The sequence below is a fragment of the Diceros bicornis genome, chromosome 13 (genome assembly GCF_020826845.1).
Source record: "Diceros bicornis minor isolate mBicDic1 chromosome 13, mDicBic1.mat.cur, whole genome shotgun sequence".
Classification (NCBI taxonomy): domain Eukaryota; kingdom Metazoa; phylum Chordata; class Mammalia; order Perissodactyla; family Rhinocerotidae; genus Diceros; species Diceros bicornis.
Genome location: NC_080752.1, coordinates 33,108,490 through 33,129,259, shown reverse-complemented (window position 1 = coordinate 33,129,259; position 20,770 = coordinate 33,108,490). Strand labels below are relative to the sequence as shown.

The window sequence follows — 20,770 nt, the reverse complement described above, 5'->3', positions numbered from 1 at the left end:
GGACCACGGCAGCCCTGGATGCCGGCAGCTCCTCCAAATTACAGTCAGGGCTGCAAAGACCAAGAAGTTTCTGGAGGCCACCCTCCATGGGCCCAGAATCCAGCCAGCTTCCCTCGGCCCCTCCCGTCACCCCCTCAGGACCCAGCCCTGGAATTCCAAGGAGCAGGTCATGCGAGGCTTGGCCTCCCACCCGGAGCAAGATAGAAGCAATCAAATAACATCGAATTCGTTAATATTTTAAAATAAGCTTTATTTAGATTTTTTTTTTTATATTTTATATTTGCATCCATGCCTTCGAGAAACCTTTCCCATGGGAAAGGTTATTTTCACCTAATGTTACCCACAACTCATTTGCTATTTGACGTAGTTCTCTTAAATAAATCATCCTTAGTAACTCTTAGAATTATCTCCTAATTTACAAAAACTGAAATGAGAAGGAACTCCTAAATCATTACCAGGAGTGGTTGCAATCTGACTTTCTCGTAAGTAGAGGGAAAACAATAAAAAACAACCAAAAGAAAAAAAAACTCACAGGGGAGAAAAGTATTTTCCAAAATCTCCCTCCGTAGAGAGAGATGCCCTCCGGCCGCTCTCCCTGACCGCCAGGCTCAGCTCAACAGCTTAGCCAAAGAGGGCCAGGAAGACCCCTGTTAGGTACCCACCCTGCCTCTCCTTCCCAACCCCCCACCAGGGCAGAAGGAAAGGGCACCCTCATGGGGCTTTTCTGTCTGTTTTAGAGACTTTGGACAAAATATCCTGTGCATTCTGATAGAGATGTTCCAGCATTTTAAAACCTACTTGTGTCTTTGTAAGAGCTGAAAATGTTACTTGTTAGCAGAAAGCGCAACTACTGTTGTTTAGAGGGCGTGTGAGCTGAGCAGCGTTAGTAGTTAGGGTGGAGCAGAGGGGGGATTCACAGGTCAAAAGGGAATGCTAGTTTTAGGCCGTGGGAGGTCTGCGTGGTCTCCATCGCCCGGCGTTACAATGCACACGGTTCCTTTGCTGGTGAAGCCTCATTGGGGCCAACACTGCTCCCCAAACAGGCAGAGTTCCCGCCCCCCTTCTCTCCTGGGGTGTGCCAGCTTAGGCTGCTCTGACAAATTGGAGGACAGGGCCCGAGGGATCCCAAGGGATTCTGTTCAGTGCGGCTGGAGGAACCAACCAGAATGAGGAGGGCAGAGGCTCTGGTGCTGGATCCTGTGTCCCCAACAGCCCTCCCCTTGAGACGGGCGCCTGCCCCAGTGACACCTGCCTGGCCAACGTGCAGAACAGACCAAGGACGAGAAAGACACAGCTGCAGGGAGGAACGTATGCGGCTCGAGGACCCTCTGGAACCGACTGGGGCCGAGGGTCCCTGCGGTCGTACCCTGTGGTCATGCGGTTGGCCGTCTCCCTTGTGTTTAACCTCTCTCAAAAGACAGACCCAAGAGGAAGTGACCATTAGAGTAGGCGCTCTGCTCACTGAGGTCAGTGTTCTGTATTTCAGAGAAATAAATACACACAGAAAGGCCTGGAGAGAGCTACGGGTGGGAAGAAGGGGGAGCGCACTTCGATGCAGGGGCGGAAGAACGCGGAAGAGAGACAGAAGAAGGAACAGAAAAAAGCAAGCTTTGAAATCCGATGGTCCCTGGGTTCCGGCCACCCTAACTCTACCTCGCACAGTTTCGCAGCAGCGTGGTAAGAGAACAGACAAGTCAACAGAGACATCCCGCCCGCCCCGTGGAAAAATATACATTCCAACATTTATGTAATAATTCAGACAGAAGAAGTCTTTTGCATCTGTGCAAATAAATTAAATGGAACAGTTTTCTTTTTTTCCATAAAGAAAGAAACGGCAACACAATTAAAAAACTGGCAGGCCGTTAAAAAGAGCCCATTTGACACACCGAGCCGAGACGAGGCCCCCTGGCCGGGCTCTCGAGTCTCTGCGGACGGCGGACCTTACCCTGATGACGATGGCGTTTTGGGGTTAAAGTGACTTGGGCGCGCCCCGAGAACTGGGTCTGGTCCCAGACGTTCACACCGGGGGCAGGGGAGGGGGACATCAAAAACAGACCACATCCTCGGGGAGACGGGCTCCAGAAGTGGCGGTTTGGACAGGGGACATGTACAAGCACGGAGTGCACAATAATTTTGTTATTTACAAATACACAGCAGTCCTTCAAGTTTTCAAGTTTCGTAAAAAGGAAGGAGGGGTGGGGAAAGGGGGGAAAGAAAACAACCCAACGAACCAAACAAAAAGAAAAAAAAAAAAAAAACATTGAAAAGAAACAGAGACAGAAACCCAGATTAACAACACAGCTGCATCACTCCCAAGACAACGGTTGACAGGTTCACACACGTTTGTAGTATGTACATCAATTACAGAGGTGGCGACGCAGGGGGAGGGGCCCCGCGTGTCGGCGCCCGGCCGCGCCCAGCACCCACGTGTGCGAGAGCTCGCGCGCACGCGCACCGCCACGCACGCCCAGACGCGCACCCCAGGCTCGCTCGCACGCTCGCACGCACGTCCACACGCACAGACACGCCCGCCGGGCCGCAGGCGAGGGGAGGCGGGTATCACCAGTCCGCGTCCTCCTCTATGTAATAATCAGGGGCGGTACCATCAAAGAGGCCGGGGTCGAGGGACTTCCGCTGCTTCCCTCTGGCGAAGACGCGCGAGATGGAGCCGAATCCCATCTTCTCTTTCTTCTTTTTCCGTTTTTGGTCTTCAAGATCCTCTAGTGACTGCGGAGTCGGGGCCGTGGCGGAGGTGGGGAGAAGAAGAAAGCCCATCTGAGCGGGGCGCAGAGGCCCGTGCCGGCGGAGGGGCGGGGACGGCCACGGGAGAGGGGCTGGGCGCCCCCCGGGGTTCAGAATGCCGGGGTCCGCCCCTCACTCACTCAGCGAACTGGGCCATGCGGAGCCTCTCGGGGACACCAACAGGACCCACCCAAGACTCACGGGGATGTCAGTGAGGATAAAAACGCTTAGCACGGTGCCTGGTGCATAATACGCATTAGTGACCCTTAGCGGCTGGTGGTGGTTGCACTTTTATCTTTTAAATTCAATTTGCCCACCACCTTCGATTGCTTCCGGAGGGCTGGCAGGAGCGTGTCCATGCTCTCAGCCACAGCCGGGCCACAGGCCCTGTCTGCAGGGTCACTGCAGCAAGTGCACAAGTTCCCTGTGAAAAAGTCCCCTTGGAAAAGGGGCCCTGGGAGAGCCCGGAACATGAGCGGGGAGGAAACCTGAGCTTTGTGTCAGCCAAGAGCATGGACCCTGGACCTTACGGCCCTGGACAAGAGGCAGGGCTGCTCATGGTAGGCGGGAGACGCTGGGGCTTGGGTTCCAGTCCTGATGATGTCACTACCAGGGAACCTTGGAGAGCCCCCAGCCTCTCTGAGCCCAGCCTTCTCTCTGTGATGTGGGGATAACAGTGATGATGATGACAGTGGTGATGATATCCTCTTGACTCGGGATAACCACGGGGATTGGGGGGTGGTGTCTGCAGGAGAGCTTTGCAAACTGTCAAGTACTTTATACAAACATGGGGTGGCATTACCCGTCAAACAGGTGGGGAGTTAGACTAGTCGAATGGTTCCCAAAACACATCAGAATTACCTGAATTCCAGGCCTCAACCCCCACCTGGTGGATCAGAATCTCCAGGGTGAAGGGCCCAGGAATCTGCATTTGAGCAGTCTTCCCTGGTGGACCCTGATGCACACGAGCAGCATATAGATCATGTGGGAGCCCCAGGATTAAACAGCTGATCTCAGAGACCCCTTGTGACCCTCAAATTCAGGTTGTTTTTTTCCCTGCAGCCCCCTCCTCACTCTGATGATAGAGTATTGAAAGGTTTAAAATGAACAAAAAAAAGTTTCCTGCAGCAAGGGGCCAAAAGAGCCCCAGGCCTGGGTCATCGGTCTTTGGCGGCGAGGAGCAGCCGCTCACCAGGGCAGCAGGACGGAAGGTGCGTGATGCACATAGTGGGTCCACAGGTCCGGGAGAGGACACGGAAGGGTAGACCTAGGTGCGGAGCCTGGCCCAGGCACCCACCCACGTGGGACTCGGGCAGTGGCTTAACTCCTCTCTGCCTTGGGTGCCCAAGTATGGAAGTGGGGCTGCCAAGGGCCCAGGGGAACAAGGGGTGAAGTCACGGCCAAGGGGTGGAGGGAGGACCAGGGGAGGCACACCTACCTGTACAATAGGGTTGTGCAGGTTCTTCTGAACCGGGCCGGGACTGTCGCCCTGTAGCCAAAGGAGAGGAGGAAGATGAAACAGCAGAGACACACAACACATGAGAGCAGGGGTGGCCCCTGGGGTTTTCTGTGGAAGGAAGCCATCCCTTAGGGACCGCCCTGTATCTGTAGTGGGGAACCCACCCCTACCCCCTGAACACTCCCAGATGGCGCAGTGATGGCGCCTGGGGTTCACTGAGATGCTGCCTGGACCAGGGTCCCGGCCAGACGTCCTGGGGTGCTTTCCTGCCTGCTCTGGCCTCTTGACCCCCAACACCCTCTGACTAACAGATCAGTCACTCAAAGGCTTCCAAGTTCTTGTCCCAGTTGGTCCAGTGTGTTACAACTGGAGGTTGGTTATACCTCATGCTTTTCATAAAGAAATATGATTTTATAGAAAAAAGCACAAAAATAAAGAATTTTGGGATAGAAGATTCGGGAGACTATGTAGCCTCTAACCTCCCCCACAAACACCACAATGAATCTCATTTTGTTGGGGGGGGCAGGCAGGAGTCAGCCTCAGATACAGATATAAAGAGAGGCTCCACATCATGGAGCTCACTGAAAGCAGAGCTACAGCTCAGATTCAGGACTGTCTGGTTCCTCCTGGTCCAGTGCTCCTCCTCGTGGGTGTACAAAGGTGGGTGTGCAAAAGCCTTCTCTACATCCCAGAATCAGTCTGCCCTGCCTGGGGCAAACAGATCATTTCGATCACAAAAGTCACTACTAGGGAGACCCCTGGTGGTTGTTTCCAGAATTGCAGGCAAAATGCCCATGAAGAAACAAAGGATGTGTCACTGGGGCCAACGTCCATCAGCTTTCTCCAGCCTCTCTGTGCTGAGTCTTCACTTCTTCTCTAAATTAGTGGACAGTAAATGAGAGGATGCCAGGTGGGAGGGGTCCTTAGTCCAGACCAGGCTGTTCTCACTGGTGCCAGGTCAAATGCCTGAGAACAGAGGGTCACCTGGAGTTATTTCCAGGCTCTTCCTGGCTTACCTGTGTGCACATCTGTTGAGGTGTGGGATGAAGGTGGTTGAGGGAGGGCGGGGATGGGACACGTGGTAGTTTAGTCTTTAGTCCCATCTCAAGGTCTGCAAACAGAACTCACTGGCAGGCAGCTAAGACAGGTCTACCCTGGGTAGGGGCACCTTTGCCAAATTTACGGGGAAGAGAATGAGGCCAGTGCCCACAGCAGCAAATGCCCGTATGCAGACAACTGGCTTTTATCAAAGCACCACCTCCTGGCAGCAGGGCCCTGTGTAAGGTGAGCTTGGAAACAAATGTGCTGGACCCGCCCCTGTAGCAGCAGGTATGCGCCAATGCCAAGTGGGCAAAAGCTGGGCCTGTGCCAAATGGCCTTCAGAGACCCTTTCGGCAGAATCAATTTTCCAGCAGCATTTCCACTGTCAGAGCCCCCCTGGGCCCACCGTGAGAATATAAAAAAATACGGCCCCTGGGAAGGTATTCTTGTCTGGCGCACGCACGGACACTATGGGGTGTTTAGCCTGTGCTGTAGGAATGAAGGACACTGCTGGCTGTAGGTATACTCAACGGTGGTCCCTCAGAACCAGAGGACAGACGTCAGGGGTCCCTCTAGTGGCCTTGGTTCTGTTAGTCAAGACAGCCTTTGTCACCAGGGTCCTCTCCTGGGGACAAGAGTAGAACCCACTCTTCCTTAAAGCCCCAGTTAAAAAAGAATTCCTTAAAGCCCCAGTTAAAAAAGAATTCCACCCTGAGAGGGGCCTGGCCTGCACACGACCTTCTCCTCATCCTGATGTGGGCTGCGAAAGGCCCAGGCCAGCATGTCACCAGGCTGTGGCCACTCATTGTAAGTTTAGTCTTGGCTATTTCTGTAAGCTCTTTTCATTGTTACTGTAGATGGAAAAAAGTGTTTCCATTATGATTACTTGTATATAGAAGAGTCATTGATTTTTATAAATTGATTTTCAGCCAGTACTGTTATGTCCCAGCTTATTATTAGATCTAATAGCTTTTCAAGTTATTCTCTTGAGTTTTCCAGGTAGATAATCATGTCATCGGCAAGTAATGGTTATTCTGTCTTTCTCTCCCACTACATTCACCTCATTTCTTTTTTATTATCTGTCTTGCTGGTTAATAAAGCAACATTAACTGAGATTTTGAGAAAGCCTTCCTCTGCATTTGAAGACCTAACCCTACTGTGTCTCTGTCTCCAGGACATGGCAGGGGAGCGGTCTGTATTACTAACCGTGTGACAGAACAAAAATGAAAAGTGACCCCACACCCTGACCCCAGTGTTTCCTGTTAGAGCCTCGACATGGCGTCCTCCTGTCCCACCTACATTCACCCCTCGTTCCTTGGGAGCCTGTCTGCCGTACTCGTCATCAAGAGTTAGGCGACCAGGGACCTGCCTCTTGGTAGCTGGTACCCAGTATGCAATCAGAAAGTGTTTGATTAAATAAGCAAAGCAAACAAACTTAGAACAAATTCACAGGACACCTCTCTAGAGGCAATGTGTGCCAAAGCTCCTGGAAATTCAAAAAAAAAAAAATCCGGCTCTTTCCTGGATGAAGGACTGAGAGCTGGCTCTACAGGGAAGTGAAGTGGTGCTGGTAAGGCCCGAGCTCCGGAGGGTAAGGTTTGGGAGGAGAAGCCCACGGTCCCACCAAGGGGAACCCCGGGCTGCACAGACCCCACGGCGGACCCAGGCCCGCCTTCCTCTGGGTTTTCCTTGCCCTCCCGGACACAAGGAGCACACGGGCCTCATTTCCTTCTCTCCCCACCTCCATCTCTTCTTGCAAAAGGAAAGAACAGAACAGGAAATGCCTTCGTCACAGTGCTCCCTGGTGGACGAGAGGAAAGAGCGGGTGCGTCTTCACCCCTCCGCCCCGCCCCGCCCCACGGTTCCGGGCAGGGCCCGGGCCCAGGCCCCGCGGCTGCTGGCCTTACGTTGCAGAGGGAGTGCGTCCGGTGTCGAGGGGAGTTGATGTCGCTTGGCGTGGATGACCGGTCGCCTTCGGCGGCAGACGCGTCGGAGATGACGGAGGGCTGCCGGGAGTGGCAGGGGCTCACCCTGACAGCTGGAAAGCAGGGGTGGGCAGTCAGTGAGGGATGGGGGACTGTCCTCGCCTCCACTGCCTCTTAGATGACTCCACCCAGTGCCCCCATCATGCAGATGAGAACACTGAGACGGAGAGCTAGCCCAGAGACTAGCCCAGCTCTCCGCCCCTCTGTTCCACGGTCCCACACGCCACCAGAGAGCAGCTGGCAGGAAGAATCTCCCACGGCCTCTGGATCCACTTAGGCCTCCTCCTAAGCAGGGTTAAGGAGAAGAAGAGGCAGGAGTTTCCAGGGACCTTGGTGACCGTCCTCACAACGTCCCACCGCCTGGACGTTCCCTCGACCTGGTGCAATCCTAACCACTGGTCAACAGCAGCTTCCTAAGCAAGGAGCCTAGAGGCCACCACCGGCTCCTCTCTTTCCCACCCCCACCCCCACCCATCAGCAGCGCCTCCAAACACAACCCAAATCTGTCTGCTTTTCTCCAACCCCGCTGCCACCACCTGAGCCCAGGCCACCGCTGTCTCTCGCCTGGAAGACCATGGCGTCCACCAGCTGGCCTCCCTGCCTCCACTTCTCACGCTGCAGTGAGAGCCAGCCATCTGGTCACTCTGGGGGATAAATGAACGCTCCTCCTCCTGGTCTCTGAGGCCCAACGGGATGTGGCCCTGCCCACCCACCCACCTCGGCTCACCCCTTGTCCTGTGCTGGACTCACACAGCCTTCCGACAGCACCGACACGGCCCATCTCTCTCACCTCAGCCTGTGCTGGTCCTGCCCACCGGGTGCATCTCATTGTTTGGGTCTTAGCCTGTCCCGAGAGGCCGCCCCCAAGATCGGCTCTCCCCACTGTCTTTTCCCCATCAAAGTGCCTGTTTTCTATTGATTTCTCTCCCTGCACTAATTATGATCTGTAATCACTCTATGTGTCAGCTTATTTACATGTGGGTGGTCTGACTTCACACCTACAATGTCAACTCCATGCGGGAGGCACCCTGGGGGTCCTGTCCACACTGAACCCCGAGCTCACGGTGCCGGCACACAGTAGGTGCTCAATAAATAGTTGTTGAATGGAAGGCTTGGCTGGGAAGGCAGAGCCCGGAAGCCCGCCTGAGGCCCCTAGCAGAACACTCTCCAGTCTGCAGATGCCGATGGATGAAGGAAACCCTTTCTGTTCAACAAGGCTGACTGAGGGCCTACTGTGTGCAGGCAGCATGTGATCAGCTGAGGCTATATTACCGAGATAGTCCTTGTCACCAATGGCCACATGATCTAACGGGGGGATGTGGGGTGGTAGCTTTGGAGTCGGGGCTTGGGTTCTCATCTCAGGACCTGAGGGCTCCAAAGGCCAGGTGATGGTCCCCAACCTGCACCTGCTACACAAAGGCAGCCACTCCCAGGAGGGCGAGGGAATGGAGTCAGGTGGGCCGCAGGTGTGCAGAGGAGTTCGGGGCTTGTCCCGTGGGTAGTAGGTGCAGATGCTGCCCAGAAGCGGGGAGGGAACACCTGCGACATTGATGTCGGCCCCTCCAGACATCCTGTGATTGGGTGGAGCTGTCAATCAAGGAACTCCACTGCCTCACATGCCCATGTGACCCAGGCTGGCCAATCAGCATACTCCCTCCCTAGACACAGTGATTGGTCCAGGGATGGGCATGTGACCTGGGCTGGCCAATCAGAGTCCTTCTATGGGATTTGCTATGGACACGGAAAGAGAGAGTTTCTTTTCCCCAAGACTTGTGAACTGTAAGGGCCGTAAAAGCCTGAAACTGCTGGGGACTGTTTTGCTGCCTCACAGAAAGAGAGAGTCTCAAGATGAGGCCAAATGGAGGCAGGGAGAGCTGAGAGATGGAGAGACAGTTAGACAGACCCAGATATTGTCTGAACCTCAGGATCCAGCCATGCCTGATGTCCATCTCTTAGACTCTTCAGTTAGATGAGCCCGTGGCCTCTGCCCCACACCCCACTAAGCTGCTACAGGGTGAAGAAAGAGGCTGGCCCCCCTCTGGGTCACATGGTCTCCTCAGAAGCCCCCCAACAGCGTGGCTGTGCTTGGACCCACCTTGCCGGTCCGCAGGGTGGGGGGGGTGCGAGTGGTAGAGAGTCTGCTGGCTCTGCCGGATGGCTGCGGTCAGCGGGAGGTCCGCCTGCACCACCCACTCCTGGTTGCCATTGAGCACCGTCTCGCCCGGCATGGCGAGTGAATGCCGCTTGGGGACGTCCTTGGTCAGCGTGGCTAAGGACTGCTTGGCCTGGAGAGAGAGCCGGGGACAGGAAGAGGATGACGTGAGTGAGGAGACCTCCTGGCCTGCTGCTCAGCCGTCACCCACCACCGTGAGAAAGGCATGAACCTGACCTCTAGGCCAGGGCGTCCCCAGCTCTGCATCGCGTGCCCATCATTCGTCGAGCACCTGCACTGCAGGCTCCCGAGGGCCCACCTTGGAGTTACCCCTCAGTTCCTGCTGACACAAAGTGACACCAGAAATACGGAGAGGAAGCGGGGCCAAGGATGCACTTAAGACCCATTCTCTTGGGTTCTCCAAGGACCAGCTGCGATTTGAATGAGACTGTAAGAAAATGGTGTTTTGGCTTCCATCACCTTAACTCTTGCCAAATTCAACCTGCTATCTCCCCTTCACAAGGTGCTACGCAGTGCAGGTGGGGGACGGGCGAGTCCTCAACCCGGCTCCCCAGATCACACGATGAGAATGCGCAGACACGAGGAGGCCAGGGACAGGTGTGGGCCCGAGTTGCGGCAGACAGGAGAGTCAGCCAGCTCTTCCTTTCTCTGCCTGGCATCTGAGATCTCTCTCAGCTTTGGCTTATCTCCCCCCAGGGTATGTGGGGTTTTATTAGAAGCGATCTCAAATTATTTTGGGGAGAAAAGGGGCACATATCAGAAATGTATTAATGTATGTTCTTTTCATCACAGTCAATTTCTACTTCCCAGCTAGCTCCCCAGGCTCAGGCTGGGGCATATGGGGGACACAGGGAGGGGCCCAAGGGTCTCACACTGAAATCTCCAGTGAATCCTACTCCTCAGGGGGTCACTACAGATGGCAGAGCCACTGTGAGTGCTGGCTTTGCCTCTAATATGAACACGGGTCAAATGAAAAAAACTCATCTTGTCTCTCCTAGCTTCAGAACTTTCTATACCTTGCTCAAGGCCCCAGCCTCCTCCTGGCAGAGCAGGGGTTCTTGAGAAAGAGATTCCAGCTGATAAACGGACAGTCCTTGGCCTAAAGCCTGATAGACCCTCATCACATGGGTGACCTGTGTTATTTTAGACTAGTCACTGCCTTCTCTGAGCCTTAGTTTCCCCATCTGTACAATGGAAAGCCTGGACCAAGTGATCTTTAGGGCTCCTCCAGCTCAGACACCCCAGGAGTCTGTGAAATCACTCCTCTTCCACCACCAGTCCCCAGGGAATATAAATCCATACGGCAGAGAGAGGGAGGGAGGGAGGGAGGCGGGGGGAGGTGTCAGCAGCCAGGTAATAATCTCCTCTTGCCTTAGAAAAACCCTCATGTACTCAGTGCAACAGCGGGGGCTCTGCAGTAGGGAGTGTGGGATTATCTGTGCTTGACAGAGGAGAAACCAGAAGCTCAGAGAGGTTGAGTGACTTCTCCAGGAGTGCACAGCAGGCACGACATCCAAGTTGGCCCCAAGCCTGACTGCGTGACGGTGAGCCCCAAGTGGGTTCCACGGTGCCCACGCTCCTCTGGGGCAAGGAAACGCCCAGCATAAGTGATGCAGACGCTGAGTCCACGAGGCAGAGAATGGGGGCGTGTCTGGTCACCACGGAATCCTCTCCACCTGGCTTGGGGCTGGGCACACCCAGTGAAGCACTCAGCAAACATCTGCAGAGTAAATGGGAGCAGGCTTCTGCTCCGTCTGGGCTGATGGCCCGGGAACCAGTCTGTTACTAGAATAGTGATGCGGCGACCCCTCTGCTGAAGGAGGAGCGGGGCTGGGTGTCTCAGGGCTGCCATGTGCTTGTAGCAGGCCCAGCATCACAGGGACTCACGTCCCCTGGACCACCACATCTCACTTGGGACCGCACCTGTGCTCCCCTCCAGGTGCACAGGCATCTCCCGGCCCTCCATCCTGCACCACTCCATGCGGGCAGCTGCTTCTTGAGGGGGGGTACCCCACTTCCTTGCGTCCTCCTGCCCCGTCCATCGTGGGTGCCCAGAAGGTGGACTCCAGGGAGAGAAATGAGCACCAGGCAGGTCTGCCATCATGTGGTAATTTAACCCTCAGCTCTGCCCTCGTGCAAACATTCCCAGCCACACACACAGAAAGCACAGGAAGGTCCAAGCCGCCCCCTGAAACAAGCTGTCCTTTAAGGCAGCACAGAAAGAGGCCTGGGTAGTCCACTCTCCTGTCCCCACCCGGCTTTCTTCTCCCAGGTGGGGCCTCACCTGGGGCAGGGCCTGGGAGCGGCACCTCCTAACTCAGCAGGCAGCGTGACATCATTGTTAGGGGACAATGGGGAGGTCCCCATGGTGAGACCTGCAGGATGGGGTGGTTCACCTGTGAGTTCTGCAGCACGGGAACCTCTCGCACACTGCCCACCCCGCCCACTCATGATTTTACACCTCCCAGACAGAGCGACAACAGAGACGTGAACTGCAAACAAGGCAGCTCAAGTCTGATTTAACACACGCACACATGCATGCACACACACACCCACGCTGCACTGGATCACCTCCCCGTGGCAATCTACACAGCATTTCACTGACTAATCTCTTCCACTAAATGCAATTTAATGCCGGGAGCTCTCCTGGAGCTCTGACACCCTCTCCTCTCTGAGCCTCCGCCCCTTCCTGAGGGTTCTGAACCCGGTCGAGCTGCTGGGAAGTGCTAAGTTGGCTCAAACACCCCCATGTGACAAAAGTCAGACAGAACTGGGTTCAAACTCCACTCCCACTACTTACTTGCTGTGTGATCTTGAGCAAGTTACTCCACCAAGTTAGCAACTGTTATTCTGAAAGTTTCTCCCTCTCAAGTCGGAGTTAGATGAGGAGTAATTCACATGATGGCCCAGGACACTGTTGGCCTGCTGTCATGTTCAGTAAGTTAGGATTATTTACGTCCTCCCTAAGATCGGGCCATAAGATCCCGGAGGCAGGCTGGGGAGAGCAGTGCGGGGCCCGGCCCTCGCCCCGCTCTGGGTATTGCTGGTGAAAGCTCCCACGGCCTGGAGAGTCTGCTGATCTGGAGGCCACACGTATTTCCACGTTAGAGAGCGAGCCTGGCCCCGGAGGGATGCTCTGAGGGCTGCTTAAGGGAATCTTTGGCAATTCAAGGGATTCCTGCTTGTCTAGGGAACGTCTCCCTGGCCAAAGGCTAGGAAGATCCCAGGGCAGGAACATTCCACACAGACATAAGAAGGCTCGTGCTCATGTGGACCCCAGATGCATGGATGCTGCGTCTGCACCAAAGGCGTGTCACACTGGCTACAAAGTGACTTGACTGTCCTCTTTCTGGGCTAACTACCAGCTGGGACCCTTCATGACCTCAGGGCTGCCGGGGGCGGCAGGTCCAGCACAGAGGTGGAGCATGAGCCGATGAGGCAAATACTGGCTCCACGCGACCTCCAACACTGCAGGCTCTGGGGGAGGAGGGGAGGCTCCTGGGCAGACAGCAGGCTCGGGCGGGGCCTGACCTCACGAGTGGTGGCCAGTGGCCCGAGCTCAGGCCCAGTGCTTAGAGCTGGCTGTGGGCAAGGGCTGGTCTGCTGGTCCAAGGCAGCAATGGTGGAGGGCCAGGAGGTGGTGGTTGTGTGGCAGGCTGGTTTCCCCAGAGAGAGGGCAGGAGTGGTGCCAACCCAGGGCATGGCTGTTAAAAGGAACCGAGACCACCCTCGTGGTCCCCTACCTCTCCATCTGCCTCTCACGCACCCCCCACTGTGCCTGACTCTACCCGGGCCCATGTCGTTCTTACAGATGAGGAAACTGAGGCCCAGGCAGGTTAAAAGTGACTTGCTCAAGGTCACAGAATGACTGACTATTGGAACAGCCTGAGAATCCATGTCTCCATCCTGGCGTGGCCCGAGGACAGGATGGGTCTAGCCTAGAACATCAGGAAGCAACAGCTAACGTTCACTGAGTATCTACAGCGTCCCCGCCCCGATCCACCGTCACCTCACCTCTCTCCAATCACCTGGGAGGAAGGTCTTGTCCCGATTTTATACATGAGGAAACTGCGGCTCAGGAAGGTTAAGTCTCTTGTTTAAAGTCACACAGCCAGAAAATGGCAAAACCCATTGTTAGAAACCCTCTGTTAGAAGTGCGTCGCCGCAGCACAGACAGATGCTGAGACAAGAGAATCCCACGCTCGACTCTTGAGAAACAGCCTGCAGAGGAGCGGTTCTCTCCCTGGCTGAACCACCCCCCCAGGGAACACCTGGAGATGTCTGAGACTTTCGGGTCATCACAACTGGGAGGTGCTGCGGGCATCTAGAGGGGCCGGCAGCCCTGCCTCCCACCCACCGTGTGACGGGCGAGCCCATGGGGAAGGCCTGAGGGATGGGCGATGGCGGGGAGGTGGCATCTGGGTGTCCTTTCACAGCCTCCCAGTGAAGCCACCACATCACGGAGCACAGGGACTGCCCACCTCCCAGCCCGGCCTCTCAACCCGCTGGGCAGCTCTGGCGAGCCCCTGCACGCTGAGCCTCTTTCCTCCTCTGTGAAACGGGCACAGTTAGGATACACACCTCACGGGAGTGACCGACCACTAACAGACATGGGTTCTTTGTGGGGTGATGACACTCTTCTGTAACTAGGCAGTGGTGATGGTTGCACAACTCTGTGAACACACTGAAAACCACTGAATTGTACAGCTTAAAGGGCGAGTTTTATGGCATGTGGATTACATCTCAATAAAATAATACAGTAAAAAATATCTACATACACCCACAAGGTGGTCCCCTGGAGCCACGCTACAGAGGTGAAATAGCACCATGAGCGGCAATGCCTGGTTCGGCCAGGAGCTGTTACAGGAAATGTCCCCTCCCCAAGGGCGGGCAGCTGGGCGGGGGCCTTGGGGTGCCCGGCATCACCAGCACCAAGAGAGGCCTTTGCTTCTGGGGAAGCCAGTGTCTCGGGCTTTTGTTTCATTTTGTTTTGGCAGCCCCGGAGGCCTCCAGGTTGTGAGGTTCTGTGGATGGCGGGGAACGGGGGGACCCCCAGTCAGGTGGACACGCCAACAACACTGGGGCTGTCACGGCTCTTAGCAAAGCCCCTTCCCTCTGCCTCCAAGCCCTGGGCAGACACGGCCTGTGCTGCTGTTACGGCAAATCCGTCACCCTGAGCCGCAGACGTTCACCCTGAGGTTCACACCAGCAGAGCGGTGGGAGGCCTGCCGGGAGGAGGAGGCAGGAACCTGAGCTTCGTGGGCCAGAACCACGAAGCAGGCTGAGGGTCCGGGCATGGTGACAGTGGAAACAGAGGTGAACTGGCTCTCACTCCTAAAGACCCCAGAATTCCTGGGAGGCTGGAGGCCAGCGCTCCAAGGCAAGGAGGACCCCTGTGTCCGTCCACAGGGCACTGGGAACACCTGGGAGAACAGGGGCCTCGCCCCACCCTGCACCCTCTTCCCAGGCCTGCAGCTTGGGAGGTCTCTGTCTGGGCTGCAGGCGGTGGCAGGGCAGCCCGCACGGGGACCCCAGTGGTGGAAGACCCCCCCCAGAGGGCACCGGCCTGCTACAGCTTCTTCCAGCCTGCAGCTCTCACCACTAGGGGGCAGCATTAGACAGGAGACCCAGAGGCCCGTGCGGTGCCGGCCCCAGGGATCCTGACCTGCCCAGGGGGCCTGGAAGTGACTATAGAAAACCTTCGTGTCGTCACATCGTCACTCACCACGTACAGGCGCCGTGCATTATTTCATTAAATCCTCACAAGAGCCCTATGGGGTATATGCAATTATACTTGATGGAACCAAGGCCCCGAGAAGTGAAGGGTCCTGCCCAGGGTCACAAGGCAGGAAGTGATGGGGGCTGGACTTGAACCCAGAACCCATGGCTGTCACCACATCGCTAGCCTGCAGCAGCACTCTCTCTAAGAGCCACGTGGACCTCCCCACTGCTCAGGAGTCCCCACGCTCTCCTCCTGGCCACCGTCACACTGAGTCCCTGGTGGTTTCAAAGGCCCTTTAAGCCAGGAACCCTCTGGAGTCACCCAGTCACCTCGTGGGGAAGGCAGTGGGGGATCAAGACCCTCACCCCCACCCCAGTTCCAGATAAAGGGCCCTGAAGCCCAGAGAAGTTCAGTGAGCAGCCCAAGGTCACACAGGGGCAGGAAGCACACAACTGCAGGGCTCTGGACCTCGGTTCTCCCTCCAGGCCCGCCACACCCCTGGGCTCTGACCCCATACGCAAGCTGCGCACCCCCGCGGAAAATACAGCGTTTGGAAGTATCTTGAAGGTTTGTTTTGGATTGGAAGAAAATAACATTTTTTTCCTTGACGATTCAAGTAAGACCTTTTCACTACAGATGAAAATAGAGCCAAAAAGGAAAAGGAAATAAAAGTCACTTGTAATCCTACTGCCCAGAGATAACCAGTATTAATTTTTTGATGTATTTCCTCCCAAATGTTTTCCTAGACAAATACGTACATTTTAAACAAAGAGGGACTCGTTTTTCGCAGCCTGGGGAGCGTGCAGGAGCAGATGGTCCCCCGGCGCCCCCGTAGCCTGGGCCCGGGGCTGAAGGTGCAAGGCTGTCCCGGGCCCGGGGGCCGACGTGGAGGGAAGCCGACGGAGCATCCCAGAGCTGGCGGCCTGCGCCATCCCGGTCCCCCCTCCCCGGGGCACGGGCCGCGCCGCGGGGGGCTCACCATGGCCAGCTCGGCCTCCAGCTCCTTCATGCGGTTGTCCTTGAGGTCCAGCTGGCAGCGCAGCGCCGTGGCGTGGTCCGTGGCCTCCTTGGCCTGGCGCCGCAGCTCCCACTTCTCGCGCTCCAGCAGGTCCTTCTCCTTGGCCAGAGCCTTGACGGCGTCCTCGCTCTCCTGTGGAGAGAGCGCGGGCCGTCCGTCACAGCGGGGCTAGGGGCTCCTCGCCGCCCGGAGGGACCCGGAGGGGCTGGACCCCGGGCCGGGGGGCAGGGGAGAGCGGGAGGCCCCGCGGCACTCGCTAGGCGCTGCGGCTCTGCAGTGAGGAAGCCCCGGGTTCGGATCCCGGCTCTGCCCCAAACGGGCCGGGGGACCGGAACAGAGACAGACCCTTAGGAGACGCTCAGTAAATCTGTTTTCAATGAATGAGCGAGCGAATGAATGTCGGGGTAAGTTGTTTTACCTCATCAAGTCTCGGCTTCTCCATATTTAAAATGGGGGGGGGGTGGTCGATACTACTTGTTTCAAAGAATTGTTATAAAGATGAAATGCCTTCACGTGAGGGAAATACTTAGGAGAGTCTGGCGAAAGCTAGGGTCGACTGTTGTTTGGTATCGTGTGTGTCACAGGACAACAGGGACAGAAGAGGACACCTGCAGCCCAGTAGCCTTGGCTGCCATGGGGTCCTGCCAGCACCCCACGAGGTCACAGCCAATGACCAACAGGCTGAGCCCCCAACCAGTTGCCACGTCTGAATGCAGCACCGTCCCCTGCGAGTCACCCCGGCCCTGCTCGTGGCTGGTCCTCCTGTGAGCTGTTTCCTCCGTGATGCAGAGGGCAGGGACCAGGGCTCCAGCGGCGCCATTCCGGGGCAAAGCCAGCCGGCCAGGAGCAGAGGGCTGCATCAGGGGTGTGGCCTCTGTTGGGAAGAACCAACTTCCAGAACAGCAGGCGTCCTTCCCAAGAGGAAGGGTCCCTGCTACCCTCCTGGCCATGGTTCTCCCATTCACCAAATCAAGAACCAAACTCCAGGTCTCCATGCCACCTGGGCCCTGGGACCCTGGAGAGAGGCGGCCATCCTCCCTCGTCTAACAACCCTGTCACCAAAGGCCTGACTTCCAGACGGCCAGAGACCAGGAGGCTGAAAGAGACACTGGCCTTTCTCTGTGGCTGTGGCTTAGGTTCTGGGGGGAGAGAGAGAGATTCTGGGGTGAATCCTGGCTTGGCAAGGATGAACTGCAATGACTGTTGTGCCTCAGTTTTCTCATCTGTAACAGGGATAGTACCACGTGTGCTTTAGGGGGTTACTGTGAGGGCTGAATGAGATAATGCACAGCTTGACACCAGGCACAGAGCAGGGGCTCACTCACTGCACTCAGGTCCCTGCTCAGATGTCTTCTCCGAGCGGCCTTCCCTGACCACCCATCTAAGAGAGCGGCCCAGGCTCTCTCCAACCCATTTTTCGTATTGGCACCTGATACTGGTCATTCAGCCAACAATCGTGGGTGCCATCAGCAGGCATAAACCAGACAGAAATCCCTGCGCCCACGGAGCTTCCGCCGAAGAGCCCTACTGTGCGCTCCGTGAGCACACAGCCTGCCACTTCAGTTCACGGCACACGCCCCAGCACAGCAGCCTGGCAAAGAGCAGCCAAGGAACACGGCTGAATAAGTGAACGAGTCCATCGTGCCTGCCGTGACTGACCACGAAGGCCAGCCTATGACAGCAGTCACGACCGGGGTGAGGGGAGGACGTGCTTTCTGTGCACCAGCCGCGGCCTCTCAGTGTGGTCTAGCAGAGGCGGCGCGGGGACGATGCCTCCCAGGACGTGTCGCTGCGCCCACACTTTGGGGCCAGGACTCCCGGTGTGATTCTCATTTCAGTCTGTTGCAAGCTCGGGGACAATGGCCTGGTTATTTACTCCCCAAACCTCAACCACCTCATCTGTGAGACGGCGACGACACCGCAGCCCAGGGTGATGGTCAGAAGAACCTGGGGATGCCAGATACAAAGCGAGAGGCGGCACAATTACAAAATCACAGACGGAGCGAGACTTGCAGTGCGGGAGGCACGCCACCGCTGCACGTTTCTCCTTCTTTCTCTCTGCAGCTGTGTTCAGGTGGGGTCAGCGCAACAGGTGACAGGCATAGCCCCCTGGGTCACACCATGGACTCTCTAGTGCCCACCTGGAGGGGGAGCTCCTTCCCCAGGGGCTGAGCCACGTCCTGGGCATCTGCCCCCAGTGCCCAGCAGCTTAGATCCTGGAAGGGCCCAGGAAATGAAGTGTATATAACTGGGTAAGGACCATCTCTTAGAACTGGCTGGTGTACAAGAGGCTGCTTACAAAATGTCCCTGAGTTAGGAGGAAGGTCCACTAGGACCCTCAGGATCGTTTTTGTCTCTACATCTCTTTGCAGTCACTGGCTCCACCGGTCATGAGCAGACCAAGGAGGCAAGGCCTGTAGGCACTTTCAGTCTCAGTGAAGACTCTAACACCCCCTTCCATGACCACATTCCCTGGCAGCAGGACAGCAGGGCTCACCAGCAGCTGTCATGGAATGTTCTGTACACACGTCAAGTACAGTGCTGAGGGTTTTAGGAGCATCATTCTATTAAACTGCACAACCACCCATGAGGTAGTGACTATGATCATCCCTATTGACAGATGAGCAAACTGAGGCCAGAGAGGTGCAACAACGTCCCCAGCCCCACAGAGAGTATGGGAGAGGTCTCCATCCTTGCTGGCAACTGAGGCAGGAAAGGAGCAGAAAGGAGCCCCATCAGGGAGGTTTGGACCCCAAGGTCGTTCTGGCCTGCCGGCAGGTGGGGCTCACCCTGACAGAAGAGGGGAGGGGCGCAGTGAGGAGGGGACTGCAAGAGAACACGGACCCGGCCGGGGAGGCGATGGCAGGCAGGATGAAGGTGGCCTGTTGCAACAGCGGCCTCGTGACTCCAGATCGCCCTGCGTCCAGCCCTCGGCCCCCAGCCTGGCCGCCCGGCTTGCTGCGAGAACTTCCACAGCTGGATTCATGGCGAGTCCTCAAGTCCCCCCAAACCGCACCCACGTGACAGGGAATGTGCATTTGGCGCAGCTTTCCAGGATGTTGCAATTCTGTGAACTTTCCGGACAGGCCCAAACTCCTCATTTCTCAGCAGCCTGTGCCTGTGCAGACCCCTCCCTGCCTCCCCGGTAGCTCAGAGACCTGGGATCCTGCTACCTGCTTCAGGTGAGGCCTGCAGGGGTCCCCAGGGGGAGCTGGGTGGGCCAGGGCAGGCTGAGTGGCTGGGGCCGAGTGTGGTGGGGAGCCTGAGAGTTCCGTTAATCCTGTTCATGGGGACATTTATCTTGCACAGAAAATGCAAGTCATTTTTTTTAACCAGTTGCAAGATCTTGGAGGAGGCGGAATAAAACCAGGACTTGTGGCTTTAGCTTTCTAAAGTAGCTCTAAATACGTGGGCTTGGGTCAGTCACTGGACCCTTCAGAGCTCCAATCCTCCCATCTGTAAAATGGGGTTGGACCCAACAACGATTAAAGATTGTCACAAGGTTGCCATTCCACTGATAGGCTGGAAGTACAGCAGTGACTCTCTCCATAACACCAAGGTTTCAGATAGTCATTTTTAAAAACTGAGTGTTTTCCAAATTCCATTTTTCTGAATGAATCTGAAGGGTCTTGTGAAGCCATTCTCGAAGAGTGCACTTGACGCTCAGCTGTGGCCATCCGTGGGTGCCCACAGCCACAGCTACCAGGCTTCCACTTATTCAGAGCTTCAACCCCACCCACACGCTGGCTGGACTCAGGGGATGCCCCTAGTGACCCGTGATTTAGAAAAGGTGACACGGTGCCGGGGGAAGGTGGCTCTCCATGGGAATCTTATTCCCAAGAAAAAGCACAATTATAAAAAACAAATTTGACATCCTATTGAAAGCAGGAGAAGTGTTTGCTGTTAAACCCTAGGTTGGCCACCGTGCCTCTGAGATGCCCAGCACACCACCCAGTGCTCACGGGGGCGGCCACGTCCTCTTCTTGTGGTCTGCCTTGGGTCGCCCTGCAAACACTGAAAGGCAGAAATAACGCGCGCTTGTTCATGGAAACACATTCTGGGCAGTGCGTGGGAGGCCAGCATGGGCGAGCGGTCACCAGAGGGGGCTCTGGAGCCAGAACGCCTGGGTTTGTCTCCTGCCTCCCCCTTTTCATAACTGTGTGACCCTGAGCAAGTGACTTTACCTGAGTCTCAGTCTGTGCCTCTGTGAAGTGGGGAGAATCGGGACAATCACAGGGCTGCTTCTAAAAGAGCAAATGTAGAGAGTTAAGAGCCATGCCTGCACACAGCAGGTGCACAGTAAGTGCATCACCCTGTGTCAGTCCCCGCTAAGGTGGCCTCTGAAGATGGCCATCGTCATAATCTGTCAGGGTGAACAGCTGGTAAGGGCGCCGTCTTTTGGATCCTCTGAGCGTTCATCAGCACACACGCTTTCGCGGCTCTTCCCAACCTGGATCTGTTCTCCTTCGAGGTGTATGTTCTCTGGGAACGCTTTCCCGCACCCCCACTTCCTGGGTCCTCTGAGACCCTCTGATCCTCCCAGCAGGTCTTGTCTGGGTTGCTTTTCTGCATGGTTCTTGCTTCTCCGCCGAGACTGCCATCCTCCAGAGGCAGGGCCCACGAGCGGGGT

The 20,770-nt window shown here is 56.2% G+C and overlaps 1 protein-coding gene across 3 annotated transcripts in view; it reads right to left on the bottom strand.

Moving 5' to 3' along the window:
* The window catches only part of KAZN (kazrin, periplakin interacting protein), a 447,423-nt gene that overhangs the window by 41,808 nt on the left and 384,845 nt on the right, over positions 1-20,770 (bottom strand). Inside the window, exons 4-8 of one of the 3 annotated variants that reach the window (XM_058552953.1) lie at positions 16,102-16,272; positions 9,323-9,512; positions 7,150-7,280; positions 4,181-4,231; positions 2,604-2,727 (exon numbers count right to left, since the gene is read on the bottom strand). In XM_058552953.1, the coding sequence (XP_058408936.1) occupies positions 2,604-2,727; positions 4,181-4,231; positions 7,150-7,280; positions 9,323-9,512; positions 16,102-16,272 (667 nt within the window). Of the gene's footprint in view, positions 1-233; positions 2,728-4,180; positions 4,232-7,149; positions 7,281-9,322; positions 9,513-16,101; positions 16,273-20,770 lie in introns of those variants that run through there. The other 2 variants (XM_058552950.1, XM_058552952.1) reach the window with 2 other exon arrangements.